The 14,189-nt window shown below is 40.5% G+C and overlaps 1 protein-coding gene across 2 annotated transcripts in view; it reads left to right on the forward strand.

Annotated features, from left to right (window-relative positions):
* Mtmr2 (myotubularin related protein 2) overlaps window positions 1–14,189 on the forward strand; it is a 63,390-nt gene that overhangs the window by 45,484 nt on the left and 3,717 nt on the right. For both annotated transcript variants that reach the window (XM_057766962.1, XM_057766963.1), the window contains 7 exons: window positions 1,169–1,318; window positions 1,899–2,087; window positions 5,801–5,986; window positions 6,540–6,746; window positions 10,362–10,454; window positions 12,276–12,389; window positions 13,781–13,957. In XM_057766962.1, the coding sequence (XP_057622945.1) occupies window positions 1,169–1,318; window positions 1,899–2,087; window positions 5,801–5,986; window positions 6,540–6,746; window positions 10,362–10,454; window positions 12,276–12,389; window positions 13,781–13,957 (1,116 nt within the window). The remainder of the gene's footprint in view (window positions 1–1,168; window positions 1,319–1,898; window positions 2,088–5,800; window positions 5,987–6,539; window positions 6,747–10,361; window positions 10,455–12,275; window positions 12,390–13,780; window positions 13,958–14,189) is intronic.

A 14,189-nucleotide genomic window follows, 5' to 3' on the forward strand; every position in this document is an offset into this window, starting at 1 on the left:
CAATAGGGAAGGTACTGATCAGTTTTTTCACTGCTATGTTATCAGAATGTAGCAATGCCTGACATGTCATAGACAAGTGACTGTTGGATGATTGAATGCATGAAGGCTAAGGAAGGAATTTGCTTACAGTGTGTGCTCTCTGTGTTAACTAACAAATGTTTGTATACTGGTTTTATTTACTAAACCATGTGGTACTTAAGCACATGGTGTAAAAGTACTAAATATTATCTTCATTACACAAGTAAATTGGGGCATAGGAACATTAAGTGGTCTGTCAGTGTTCAAATAGTTATTAATGTGAAAGTTAGGATTTGAGTTCGCAGAATCTTATTTCAGTACGTAAGTTAAGATTAGTCAGTCAGACTAATGAAAGATACCAATCTGTGAGTGATGCCTGTAAAGACGTTCACACAGACACAGGGTCACTCTAGAACACCAGACCCACAGTCTCAAAAGTAGCTGGAAGAAAGAATTATTCTTAGCTGGTGAGATGGCATTAAGCACACAGCTTGGAGACCTGAGTTTAGTCTCCCAGATTCACATCAGGATGGAAGCAGAGAACCAGCTGCAGTCAGCTGTCCTCTGGCCTCAGTGGGTGAGCTGTGGTCCCTAACTTTACCCTTCCCTGTGCTCACTCCCCACCAATAATAATAGCTGATTTCTTTGTATTACTGTCTTTGAAGGCAAAAGTTTGACTGGCAGGTTGTACAATGAAATGTGCTAACTAAACTTGCCAGTCATTATATACATCCTGCAGAACTGGAAGTGAAATAGAAACATTTCCTGACAGGTCTAGAGGATGTGCACCTGTGTGTCTCCCACAGGGGAGTCAGTCATCTAGTCACTACCTGAGAGGGCGGGCGCCGGTGAGAGCAGGACACTGCCTTCTTTCTGTTCTCTCTCCCTCCCCCAAACATGCATAGCACAGGCTCATACCCTCTGATAGTATTTAATGAATCAATAGGCTACTAAACATTTTATCTGATCCCTGCCCCAAATGCAGACACACACACACACACCCCCCATTAAAATAAGTGTCTTCCTAAAAGCCTGGCCATGACCATTTGAGCAGTCTTAAGATGAGAACTGGAGAGCGGTGAGGTTGACTACTGTCCTGGTGTGTCTTCTATTTTAGCTGACAGTTTGTCTTGTGTTTTGTGTCATTTAGGGAATTCCAAATGAAAGCTGGAGAATGACAAAGATAAATGAACGCTATGAACTTTGTGACACGTATCCTGCCCTCTTGGTTGTGCCAGCAAACATTCCTGATGAGGAGCTGAAGAGAGTGGCATCTTTCAGGTCACGGGGTCGAATCCCAGTAAGTAGGCCATGAGCCTTGATGAGACTCTGTAGGTACATTTCAGTACAGGAAGATAATGGTCATAGCTTTTATATGAGAATATCAGAGACTGAGTTAAATTGTAAGTTAAAACAGAGTTGCCTAGCTCCTAACTAAAAAACAAAAACAAAACAAAAAAACAAAACGGTTTGTCCTGTGCATTCTGTATCACATATATATTCTTTAGTCATGACAATAAATGCTTTTTTTCCCCAAGAAAGTAGGAAACTTTACAAATTGGTGATGTATAACTGAGTGTATCTCAGTAGAGCAGATGAAATAATATTAGGAGAAAAGTGTAGAATCTGAGTTCTATACAGTTCTACTGATACGCTTAGCTCTGTTTTAATGTACTTTTTTCTAAAACAAGATTTCTCAATAATAAGTTTTACAACAGTATCTGATTAGGAAGTAGGCAATTCTGTACAAAGCATTTGGCTATAAGAAGGGTGACATGTTTTCTTGGCATCCTGAGGGCCCCTCAGCTGTCCGGCTCGCGGTCTGCTCACTAGGAGCCTCATGGTCAGGGAAGCAGTGTCATCATGTCCCTTTCATTAAGGTTTTATCCTGGATTCATCCTGAAAGTCAAGCCACAGTCACTCGCTGCAGCCAGCCCATGGTGGGGGTGAGCGGGAAGCGCAGCAGAGAGGACGAGAAATACCTTCAGGCCATCATGGACTCCAATGCCCAGTCGCACAAAATATTTATATTTGATGCTCGGCCAAGTGTCAATGCTGTTGCCAATAAGGTGAGTTGTTGTTGTTGTTGTTGCTGCTGCTGCTGGCTCACCTTGTCTGTGCTGTAGCCTCTGGTCAGAGCCTGTGGAGGCCAAGAAAGGTCAGGCTACATCACTGAGGTGATGATGCTGACTTTCCAGGACGGTATTTCATACGTGCTATAGAAAGTTCAGTTAATGTGCTTAGCTAAGTAAGTGAAGAAAATGCTTTAAAACACCCCTGAATTTGGAACATCATTAATCTTTGCTTATACTTCCAGATCTATGTAGTTGTCCATAAATATTTGAAATGAAATGGAATAATTTTTTAACTTAACACAGTTTATGTCAATGAAAACTTTAATGTCTGATAATAATCTCAGTAAACGATAGATTTTTTTTGACCTCCCATTATGAGTGGTCTTGAATGGCCATCCTTCACTCATGGAGGAGGATAGTCCTCACTCTGCAGCCGCACAGTTGACACGGGGGCGCTGGAAGCCCAGATATTCTTTGCAGATGAGCTGAGGGAGGACCATGATATCCTCAGTCATTGCAGCTGTAAACCATGGTTATTTGGTTTTATCATTTTTTTTATCAGTTAAGCTGATTACCTTTATTGGGGTTAAAACTACAACCAAGTTCATCATAAAAGATTTTGTAATGAAAACTTCTTTCATTCAATGAGTATTTAATAATTTGAACGTGTAAAATCACAGGCAGTTTTCAAAAGCATTTTCATTTGTACTATGAACATCACACAGGCATCATCCACAGACATGCTTTATCATGACTTTAAATTACACTGTTTAACACACTGCACATCGCCAACTGTCTTTCTTCTTTATGTTATCCTTCTTGATATTTTACAGAATGAGATGCATAAATGAAGCCTGTAGCCAGGAAGTCAAATGTATTCTCTAGCAAGTGCTGATTTTCCTCTCTAAATTCTAAGCCTTGAATAAAAGCAAGAGTCAGACTTAGTCATCTGGGAGGAGAAAAGGATTAGAAGGCAGCAACTGTGGTAGGGCAAAGTGTTGATGTGGTCACCCCTCCCTGCCCCACCCGTCACTCTGGAAATCCTGAACATCACGTGTGAAGTGTGCAGCAGTAGAGGACGGGCAGTTCTCACAGCTGGATGAGTGACTGCTGTGACTGCTGTGGTGGCCAGGACCCTCGGGCAGTCCCTTCGTGCCTTGCATTCACGGGACATCTTTATGCTGTTCTACAGGTGTACATCTCTGCACTCTGCACTTTCGACTCTTCCAGAATACTCTGTTCAGTGTCTTAGGAGTCTTGGTGTGTGGCCTCCTCTTGCCTGTCCACCTTTTCCTTCCATGTCACCTGACTGCATAACAGTTTGAGTTGTTTTTATTTTGTTCCCAAATCTCTGAGATAAACCTAAGGTTTATTCAGATTTAGGTTCCATTGTTCTGTGGGCCCCTGCTAACCACTGAATCTGAGTTACTTTGATTAACTTGGGTTAAAGTAGTACTTTTAAATATACTGGTTGAATTCTTTTTATAAAGAGATGCTTTGTCTTCGAATAATCAGGTAAATGCTTCTTAATTCTCAGAACTGAAAGAGGCCCTGGCTGCTCAGGTAGGAATTTATAGAGATTATGGTGCTGGCCTTTTAGACCTACTCAAGTTCTTAGCATGTGGCTTTCAGGATGGAAGGGCCCTCCTAGTTTGGTGTAGTCTCTCACTGTAGAGCCAAGATTAGCTTGGAACTTGCAGAGATCTGCTTGCCTCTGCCTGGTGAGTGCTGGGGTTAAAGGTGTTAGCTACCGTGGCTGGGTTAGCTACACTTCTAAGATTAGAGAAGAAAGGCAAAATAGCCAAAACAGAACTAAGAACTATGACTTTCTTGAGGGTCTTCTGTCTGCGGTCACCTGTATCTATTAGAGTCTGTTGCCTCCCATTCATGATCGCGGTTAGCCTTTAGGGCTCTGGGTAGTCTGCCCTACACTTCCCTATACTTGATATTTTGAGACTCAGTAGAGTTTAGTTTTAAATGATTTTCCTGTTTTATTCTCTAGTTGCCCTTTAAAGAAATACTTAATGGAGATATAACTCACTCTACCCTAAGAACGGATCCATGCCAGTAGTGTATTTACAGCCCTTCATGGTCTGTCCCTTGTCTGCTGCGGGTTTGTAAAGTACCTACTGCCATGCCGTGGTGGTGTGTGTTCCTTCTGTTTCTGTGATGGCCTCCTAAGGCCAGTAGTTACCACTACCATCTTCTGAGATTCATTGCAACAAAATTTGTCTATCCTCAGTCTTACCTGGTTAGTTACTTTTTATATCCTGGGGTAGAATAACTGCGGGGGTCGCTGTGAGCATGTGCCACTTACTCCCTGAGGCATGCTGGGAGAGACAACTTCTAAGGCCTCACATTATAAACATCTTCTCACAATCCGCCAAATTATACTAGCATCTAGGGACCAAGTATACGGTACATAAACCCATGGGTGACATGTTCAAACCACAATACCATTCTCACTCTCCAGAAGTCATCTTTGTTAACATGAATTACTACATTAATTTATGTAACTATCTTGAATATAAACTACTTTATAGACTAGAAATCTGACCAATTTTTAAAGTTAGTTTGGAATTGAATTCAGAGGTGTAATAGTTATGATCATATTAGTAGAGTTGTTCCACTATCCTCCCAATGTGTTTTAGTTAAGGCCCTCAGAAGTGTGATTTTTATATATGAGTTAGGCAAGACGGAGGATTTTTTTAAACATAAAAGTATAATATTAAACTTGAGAAAATCAGATTCTCTTTTTCAGCTATAGCTTGTTTTGAAAAGCATGTATTTTCTTATTTTATAGATTTATGCCAGTGTGATTCTGTTTTATGTGTTAAATTTAAAATGAATTAGCTGCTTATAATAAGTAAACTGTGCAAGCTTCTTGTCAGTTTGATTGAAAAGAGGGCTAGCGTTTCTGTGAGGGCATTTTGAGAGATAAAAGCTTTGACCTGCCCAGTGGGTCCGTACACTTTTTGATTCAGACTTTAGATTTCGGAATGGTTAGTATACAGAAGGTGGAGCTTAGCTGGAGGAAGCAGACTGCTTGGGGTGTACCATTGAGGGATGGCCCTCTGTCCCTCCTGCTACTCTTCTCTGTACCCTGGCTGACATGGGTGAATGGTTTTCCTTTGCCATGCTCTTTGCCCATGATGAACCCCATACTCCAGAATGTGGGGCCTGCCTGTGAACCTGAACCCTGTCGAAGTAACTGTGAGGTATATACCCCCAAATAAATCCTCCAAGTGTTTTCACAGCAGTAGAACACTAACTTGGAAGTCATAAGGCTACAATGAGTTTTTCTATTTTTATTTTTGGTTGTGAGCCTAGCCTTTAATGGCTGAGCCATTTCTCCAGCCCTTTTCTATTTTTAAACGTGAAATGATGTGAAAAGAAAAACAAGCTTAAGTGGTCCAGTATAGGGTTTGTGCATATGGAGTTTATAATCTGACTATTTCAGTAAGTTTGAAAGGAAGTTTTTGTAAGTAGTTAGAGAGTTAGGGAAAATTATCGTGCTGATCTCATAGGCTTAGAACAGGCTCCATTTCAGACATGGTGTGAGGTGGTGTGTGGTTTACTCCAAGTGGTCCTGGCCTCCTGCTTCCCAAGGGTTTTCCTTATCCTCAGCAGTGTTCATCCTATTTCATACATTTTAGAAATTTTATGGCCTTTTGTAATGGATTTTCTGTGATGCGTGCCATTTGCAGGCAAAGGGAGGAGGTTATGAAAGTGAAGATGCCTATCAAAATGCAGAACTCGTTTTTCTGGATATTCACAATATTCATGTTATGCGAGAGTCATTACGGAAGCTTAAGGAGATTGTATACCCCAACATTGAGGAAACTCACTGGTTGTCTAATTTGGAATCTACGCACTGGCTGGAACACATTAAGGTGTGAATTTGCTGCTCTTTCTTAAAGCCCCTTTATGTGCCTTGGCTCTTGGAACTGAAGTCAGCAAGCAGGACCTGCTGAGCAGTGGAGCCAGCGGCTAAACACACAGGTCTGACAGGACTGCAGCCTGTGCGCTGCATGCTTCTGCTGCTTGTTTTCCTCTTCCATCTTGTCTCTGCATGCTCAGGATGGTAGACTTCTAACAGTCTCCCCATATTATACCCATTTCCAGTCTCTTCGGTTCTCAAACTCCACCCCATTGAATATGCCATTCTTCATTTATTTGCCTGGTTTTGAGGCAAGTTCTCATTCTGAAGTCCAAGCAGTTCTCCACCTCAGACTCCTGGAATTATAGGCATGAGCCTTTGCACCTGCCTCCTGTTTATTGTTGATGGATGCTTCTTGTGACTGAGGTGGTTATATGTAACAAACTATTAGTTTCTTTTAGGGAAGTGTCTTCTTGCCTTGTGTCTGAGGTGGTTATATGTAACAACTATATTAGTTTCTTTTAGGAAGTGTTTTTCTGAACTGTCATTTTACAACTTGTTTCCAGCTCATCCTTGCTGGCGCTCTTAGGATTGCTGACAAGGTGGAGTCAGGGAAGACGTCTGTGGTGGTGCACTGTAGTGATGGCTGGGATCGCACAGCTCAGCTCACTTCCCTGGCCATGCTCATGTTGGACGGATACTATCGAACCATCCGAGGATTTGAGGTCCTCGTAGAGAAAGAGTGGCTAAGCTTTGGACATCGATTCCAACTGGTGAGCAAAAAACTTTGATTTTACTGTATGTGGGGGCTTTGTGTGCTCATGTGGGCATTTACATTTGTGTGTAGGCCAAAGGTTGTTGTTTGTTTTCTTCCTCAGTTACTGCCTACCCTTTATTTAGAGACATGGTCCTTCGCTGAAGTACAGTTCACAGATTCAGGGTGGGCTGCTAGACAGCAAAGCCAAGAGCTCTGCCATGTCTGTCTGTCTATGCTGGGGTGACAGGCAGGCATATTATGCCTCACTTTTACTTAGGTGTTGGGTCCGGACTCGGGCCTTACTGTTTTTGTGGTAAATATGTTACTGACTGAGCCATTCAGAAACATCATTTTCATGTTTTACAAGCATCTTGTGCAAGATAGAAAATTAGCCATTTATCCAGGAGAGTGAAGTCTCAAGAGCACTGTATTTGGTAAAGTGTCAGTATATTCTTAACATCATGCATTCTGAACCCAGGGTGGGCCATCTGTCAGGCTTCTGACCTTTCGTGATCCTTTCCTAGAAATTCAGCTGTTACTAATGGTCGTGGTGCTGTCCCTCCAAATACCGCTAGCTTCCCCTTTGGCCTTGTATGAAAATGACAGTGATTCAGTTATATATAATGTTGCTAATGTAGATCAGGGTCTAAAATAATTAGGAGACAAAATAATGGATTAAAATATTCTGGGGTCCCAGTGGTTAAGAGTACTTGCTCTTGTAGAGGATTTGAGCACATTTCCCAGCACTCAGGTCAGGTGGCTCCCAAGCGCTAGAGGATCTAACATTCTTCTGGTCTTTGGGTGTCAGTCTTCACGTGCACACACTCAAACACATATAAAATTAAAATTTTAACTAAAATTGAACAGCTTTGGACTAAAATCTACCTCCATAATTATGCTTTCCATAAATTTGGAAAGTGGTGCAGATTCTCTTATGGAAATGACAACATTTTGACTTCTGTATTATTCAAAGTTTATTAATTATTTAGAACTTGTGGTTAACCCAAAGCCATATACAGCATAGATAAGTACTCTACCACTTAAAAAACAAATGTTTTATTTTGAGACATGGGTCTTGCCAAATTTCTAAGGCTGAGCCCTAAATGTGCTTTCCAGTTCTCTTTGTGATCTAGCCTCAGCATCCTGAGCACCTGGAGTTTTCTGTCTGCACCACTGGGACTGGGCTGATTAATTTTATAGTGAACTCCAAAATTAGGAGGTTCTGAGAATGTGTTGTTAGTTGGAATAAAAAGTTTGTTTATCCATGAATCCAAAGTATGTATCTAAAACAGCTAAGGTGTACCTGTGAAGTTGGTTTTGGATTCATGTCCAGAAACAAGTATATATCCTTTTCGGAGGCCATCATTCCACTTAGATGCTCTGCTGGAAAGCCTTTGTGATAATGAAATGAGGCTTCCTGCCACACTCCCTTTGAAGACAAATAAAAAGCATTACTTGTTGCTTTCCAGATATTTGACCACAGCTGTCCCTCCACATCACCCATACGCTTCCCCTTTCCAGGATGAACATCTTGATCTTCTCTCCCCAGTTGTCCACCAGCATTACTTAAAACTGTCTACAAGTGTGGTACACACAATTTATCTCAGTTCTTTAGTGAAATGGGATTATGTCCTCCTTGAAAAGAGAAAACATTTCACCTTTGCATCCCTGTGCTATGCTTTGGAGTCAGAGCCTTCTTCAATGGGATGTTAAATGGCTTCTGTTCAACGCTGTATTGGAATCAGGAAATCTGGGAACAGCAACCTTGTCACCCTATCCATGTGTGTCATTTGTATTGGAATTAGAGTGAAGACTGGGTCCTCTTCCCAGGAAGAAGTAGGATGAGCAAATGTCTGGGTTGAGAATGAGTAATGACCAAGGCAAGAGTCTAGTTGAGAGAGAAGCCAGAGTATTAAAGGCCTAGAAGGCACTGAGGATGTGGGTCAGTATCTGCATAGATGCTCATTAGTATTACTCTTTAGAAGGGTTTACTAGCAGTGTTTATAAGTAACTTGAAAGAACTGCCACCTGAAATTGGTTGGCTCTTTTGAATGTCGACTGTCAAGCAAAACTAGGCATCTGATGCACCTCCCTTAGTGCCTCATGTTTTCCCACTCTCCTCTATACAATGTACTTAACAGAAAACACTCTTTAAAACAAATTCTTCCTTCAAAGTGCTATGTGTTTCAAAACCATAAACTCCTTGATTGCCCTGGTCACCCATTCCACTCTTTTTTTTATTTTGTTAAAATAAAGACCATCCAGTCAAGAAGGCATGCTAGTGACTAATGCTACAATCAGTCTATTGAAGTTTATTAAGAAAAACCCTATGTAGGTAATTTTTGTTTGTTTTTTTTAATTTTATTATTTAAAATTTCCACCTCCTCCCATCCTCCCATTTCCCTCCCACTCTCCCTTCCCCCTATGTAGGTAATTTTTAAGAGCCTTTTTGGAAAATTATGGATGTTTTGAAATCTGTCAAAACATAGCAATAGTAATACATTTCTTAAGGTTGTGGAATCCAGAATTTTTTCGGTTTTTTTTTTTTTGTCCCGCCTAAAATCTTTTGGTCTCCTACATTTTCTATTACTTTTTGTAACATTATGCATTGGTTATGCAGAAAACACTAGCTCATATAGTTATATAGAGCCGCCTGATTTATTATTTCATTCTGCTGTGTCAGGCATATGCATGTGGTTTTATCAGAAAAGTGGATATGCAAAAATTTACTGAAACTTTTATCTTCAATGATTAGCATCAAATACTGTCTATAGTATTTTACATTAAGGAAAACAAACTGCAAATTCTTGGAAAATACCCATCAAATATTCAAGTCTTTTGGGAGCCACAGTTAACAATAAAATGTTATTTCCTCCCATTCAGATGCAAATCACACATGTGCCTTCTCCATTTTGTCACAAGATTGTTTACTCATAGCAAAGACTTATTAACAATTTCTTCTGCTTTGCCAATGATATTGTCTTAAGAAAACTTGATTCTTTTCCTTTAGTTGTGAGCATCTGGCAGGATAGAATACATGCAGCCTACTGTGACCCATCACCACTGCTCAGCTTGACTACCAATAGCAGTATGTATTTACACATGAATACCAGTACTGCACCCTGGGAAAGGCGAACCAAAGCCACATTTTAGGATTATGACATGTATGCCTGTCCCAGAAGTTTTATACCCCAGTTTCTGAATGAATCCTTGCTTTGGGATTTTCAAATTGCGTGGGTGAGAACCCATTTGTATGAAGAACATACAACAAACCCAAGTATTTCTGAAAGTTCTTAACATTTATGCTAATGTAGCTATCTCCTGAGGAGGTGCCCTTTGTCCAGTGATCTTTCATAAAGAATATCACAGGAAGTTAAATCTCTAGGACAAAAATCTGGGCTCTAAGAACTGTCTGTCCTGTTTCAGAATCTGGTTTTCTTTATTAAAGTAGTAATGTGGCAGTTTGCATGTGGGAATGTTATTTTTGTTTGGTAGAGTTGTGATTTCTACTTTACAATACTTTCAAAAGACTTTTTGAAGAAATTAAAAATACTAACCAAATTATACTTTTAGAAAATAAAATTCTACTAAATAAAATACCCTACATGTGACATTTCATTCTTTGCTTCAGAGAGTTGGCCATGGAGATAAGAACCATGCAGATGCAGACAGATCCCCTGTCTTCCTTCAGTTTATCGACTGTGTCTGGCAGATGACAAGACAGGTAACACATCATCCACTAACCCCCCTCTTCACAGATCCCCTCTAAGCCCAGAATGAGGGAGACGTGATCACTGACTGGCCTATGATTCTTGGGTAGAATTCCCAGTGATTACAACTGTTGTTGTTGTCGGGTATTAAAATTTGTTTCTAAGAGAAATACTAATGAACAGTTGGATACTAGTAGCATCTCAACCAGGGGACTGATAAAAATGAAAAGATTCCTCCTATGGTCTTTTGTTCACTGAAAGCTCTATATACTTTGCTAAGGAAATTGAAGAAACAAGCTACGTTAATTCCAGCCAAAACCAAACACTATTTTGAGTCATTTTAACTGTTTTAAAAGAAGTGTTGGGACAGAAACTATAAGGCAGGGATCACTTAGCCCCTTCTCAGTCAGGGAGCTATCAGAACCCTCTAACAGTCTTTTAGGCAGCATGCTTATTTGAAGCAGCTGTGTAAACTGTTTTAGTCTAGAAAGGTACTAGAAGATAGCATTTGGCTAGCGATAGGAAGCAGAGCCTCAGGGTCTTGAAATGGTTTTAGGAGTAGGGTTAAGCCATAAGGCATAGTTCTTGTCACTGGAGACATGCCAGTAAAACAAGTAAGGCAAGAATATGGCCCAGCTGTCAGGTTGGTAGATGCACCAAACCCTAACAAGGTATAACCTGGGAGCTGGGACCAATTAGGGTGCTGTTCAGATAGGATGGGAAGACTTTTTAGAAATGCAATATAATTAAAATCAAAAGGGGGAAAAAACAAAAGTTGAAAGCATCTTATCTGTATATAATCTATCTAAAGAACTGTTAGCAGTAAACATGTCTCCATAGAGTTGAGTTAGGTTGTTAGGGACTGTTTCGAAAATACCAAGGCAGTATTTTTCCAGGTTGTTGTGGAATCTTTCACAAACTCTAATACAGACTTACAAGTAAGTTTCTGAATGATTTTGCAATACTGATAGAATGGATTAAATTAAGCTTTTTACTACCTTTCGGTGGTAATTTAATCCTTCCTTTGATGGTCCTCCAAAATTGGGTTGTATAAAATTAAGACACCCATTGAGGCTTGGGTAAGGGTGAATTCTGTGTTGGACTGATGTGAATCACAAGGACCTTTTTGTCTTGTAAGTTATCTGCATAGCTGTACAGATACTTCTGTGTATTTACTGATCGCATTTGCTGGGTACATTTGATATTGATTTATATGTATACAGTGTTATGCCTGCACGCCAAAGGCGGCACCAGATCTCATTATAGATGGTTGTGAACCACCATGTGATTGCTGGGAATTGGAACACAGGACCTCTGGAAGAACAGTCAGTGTCCTTAACTTCTGAGCCATTTCTCCAGCCCCACATTTGATATTCTTAATTCTTAGAAATAAGACATGTTAGCTGGATGGTGATGGTGCACGCCTTTAATCCCAGCACTTGGAAGGCAGAGGCAGGCAGATCTTTTGAGTTCGAGGCCAGCCTGGTCTACAAGAGCTCTTCCAGGACAAGCTCCAAAGCTACAGAGAAACCTGTATTGGCAGGGAGAGGGGGGAGATAAAGAAAAAAGACATGTAGAAAGCATGGAAGAGCAGACTTGTCAGAATTGCTCCAAGTCATAGAACAGTGGCTCACAAATACAGGGTCAAGGCAGAGCAGGCACAAAACCAGCATTAAGTCCACTCAATACTGCTGCATTAGAGTGACTCAGAGGAAAACAGATTATGGCTTAGGTAGTTTCAGATGTGTTAAAAACTGCTTCAAAGAATCTACTCATGACAGGGATAAAGATACTTGAAAAATGCCTCATGTTTGTTTGTGGTGCTCAATTTGTAGTTCCCTACTGCGTTTGAATTCAATGAGTATTTCCTCATTACTATCCTGGACCACTTGTACAGCTGTTTATTTGGGACCTTCCTCTGTAACAGTGAACAGCAGAGGGGGAAAGAGGTAAAGTATGAGCTCTGGCTCTCACTCTGGTATGTATTTGGTTTTACTATACCTCACAAGATGTACTAAGATTATTTCTACCCATGAAGTGGGGATGAACACACCTATAATCCCAGAAAACTCCAGAGGGCAAGGGAGAAGGATCACAGATCTGAGGCCAGCCTTTTAAAACAAACCCCATCTCAAAATAAGTCTGAAGATGTAGAGGATGCTGGAGATGTACACTTCCGTGATGGATTGCTTCCCTAGGTCTGTGAAGTGCTGGGTTCAGTCCTGCTACAACAAAAACAAACAAAAGAACCACTCTGTAGAGGCGTCACTGTAGGTGGTATCGGTAGCAACTACCATGCACATCAACTTTTATTCTGAATACTGTCAGATAATAGGTCATTCTGGGATAGTACTCACAGTGAAAAGCCTTGCTACCAAGTTTAGATGTTAGACTCACAATACCCATCATGCAAATTCATTTTTGTTTTTGGTCAAACAGGCAAATAGTGCTAACTTTTGTGAAAATTAAGAGCTTCTTAGATTGTGCCTTGCAGGTATAGCTGATAGTGAATGTATTTCTGTGCATATGCTCTCCATATGGAATGGGGTATTAGAGAATCACAAATAGAGCACAGCAGTCTTCTAACCACTGTCAATCTTTTGAGACACCCCCCTTAAGTCTTAATTACACAACTTAAATACCACAAACCCTCTTTTAAAGTGATAATTTAATGATATAACCACAGAATTTGGACCATCACCATTTAATTTAGAGCATTTTCCTCACAACAAAGTCACCCCATACCTGTTTGTCCACATCCTCTCAGGTCTGGGCAGATACTAACCTGGGTTCTCTATAGATGGGCTTTTTGTGAACATTTCATTTAAATGGAATCATCACCATGTGACCTCCATATCTGGCTCCTTGCATTAGTATCTTTTCAACATTTATATCATAGCACTCACATTCTCTTCATGGTCAGATAATCTTCCATTGTGTGTACCCATCAGTTGACGATCTTTTGGGTTGTTCTTAATTTGGTTGTTGTGAACAGTACCGCTTTAAACATATGGAGCACGTGTGTGTGTGTGTGTGTGTGTAAATGTGTTTGTGTGGTGGGATACCAGAGAGAGATTTGGATGCCCTGAAACTGATGTTTTGAACTATCCAATGTAGATGAATTTTTTATCTTATCTCCAGCACTGAGGCACTTTATGTACAAGTATTTTTCAATCTGCAAAGACTAGAATTGCTGGGTGCTTCACAAAAACTGTAACTTTATTTTCATTGAAGTAGGTCCGTTCCCAAAGAGTCAGCCCTTTCCTCTATTGTTGATTTTAATGACCATGCAACACTACATAAATTTCACCTAACGCTTACCTATTTTTCCTTCTTGCAGAATCTTCCTAAGAGGACAGTGTCACTGTGGTCCTACATAAACAGCCAGCTGGAAGATTTCACTAATCCTCTTTATGGGAGCTACTCCAACCATGTCCTTTACCCAGTAGCCAGCATGCGCCACCTAGAACTCTGGGTAGGCTATTACATAAGGTGGAACCCCCGGATGAAACCACAGGTACAGACCTCCAATATGCAGTATGACTCTACTAGGTCTGTCCCACTCACAACCCCTACTCTGTTCATTAGTTGGGTGTAATCCACAAAGACACTGCATCACCTGACAGTCAGGAGACTTGTCTCAAGTGCACACATCTTCAAGAAAATAACTTTATAAAAGCCTAAAAACTGTAGGTCGATAGTCCTGAAGAATTTTAACTAAATGTTACACAGTAGTATCTTCCAAAAAA

The sequence above is a fragment of the Chionomys nivalis genome, chromosome 4 (assembly GCF_950005125.1).
Source record: "Chionomys nivalis chromosome 4, mChiNiv1.1, whole genome shotgun sequence".
Taxonomy (NCBI): Eukaryota; Metazoa; Chordata; class Mammalia; order Rodentia; family Cricetidae; genus Chionomys; species Chionomys nivalis.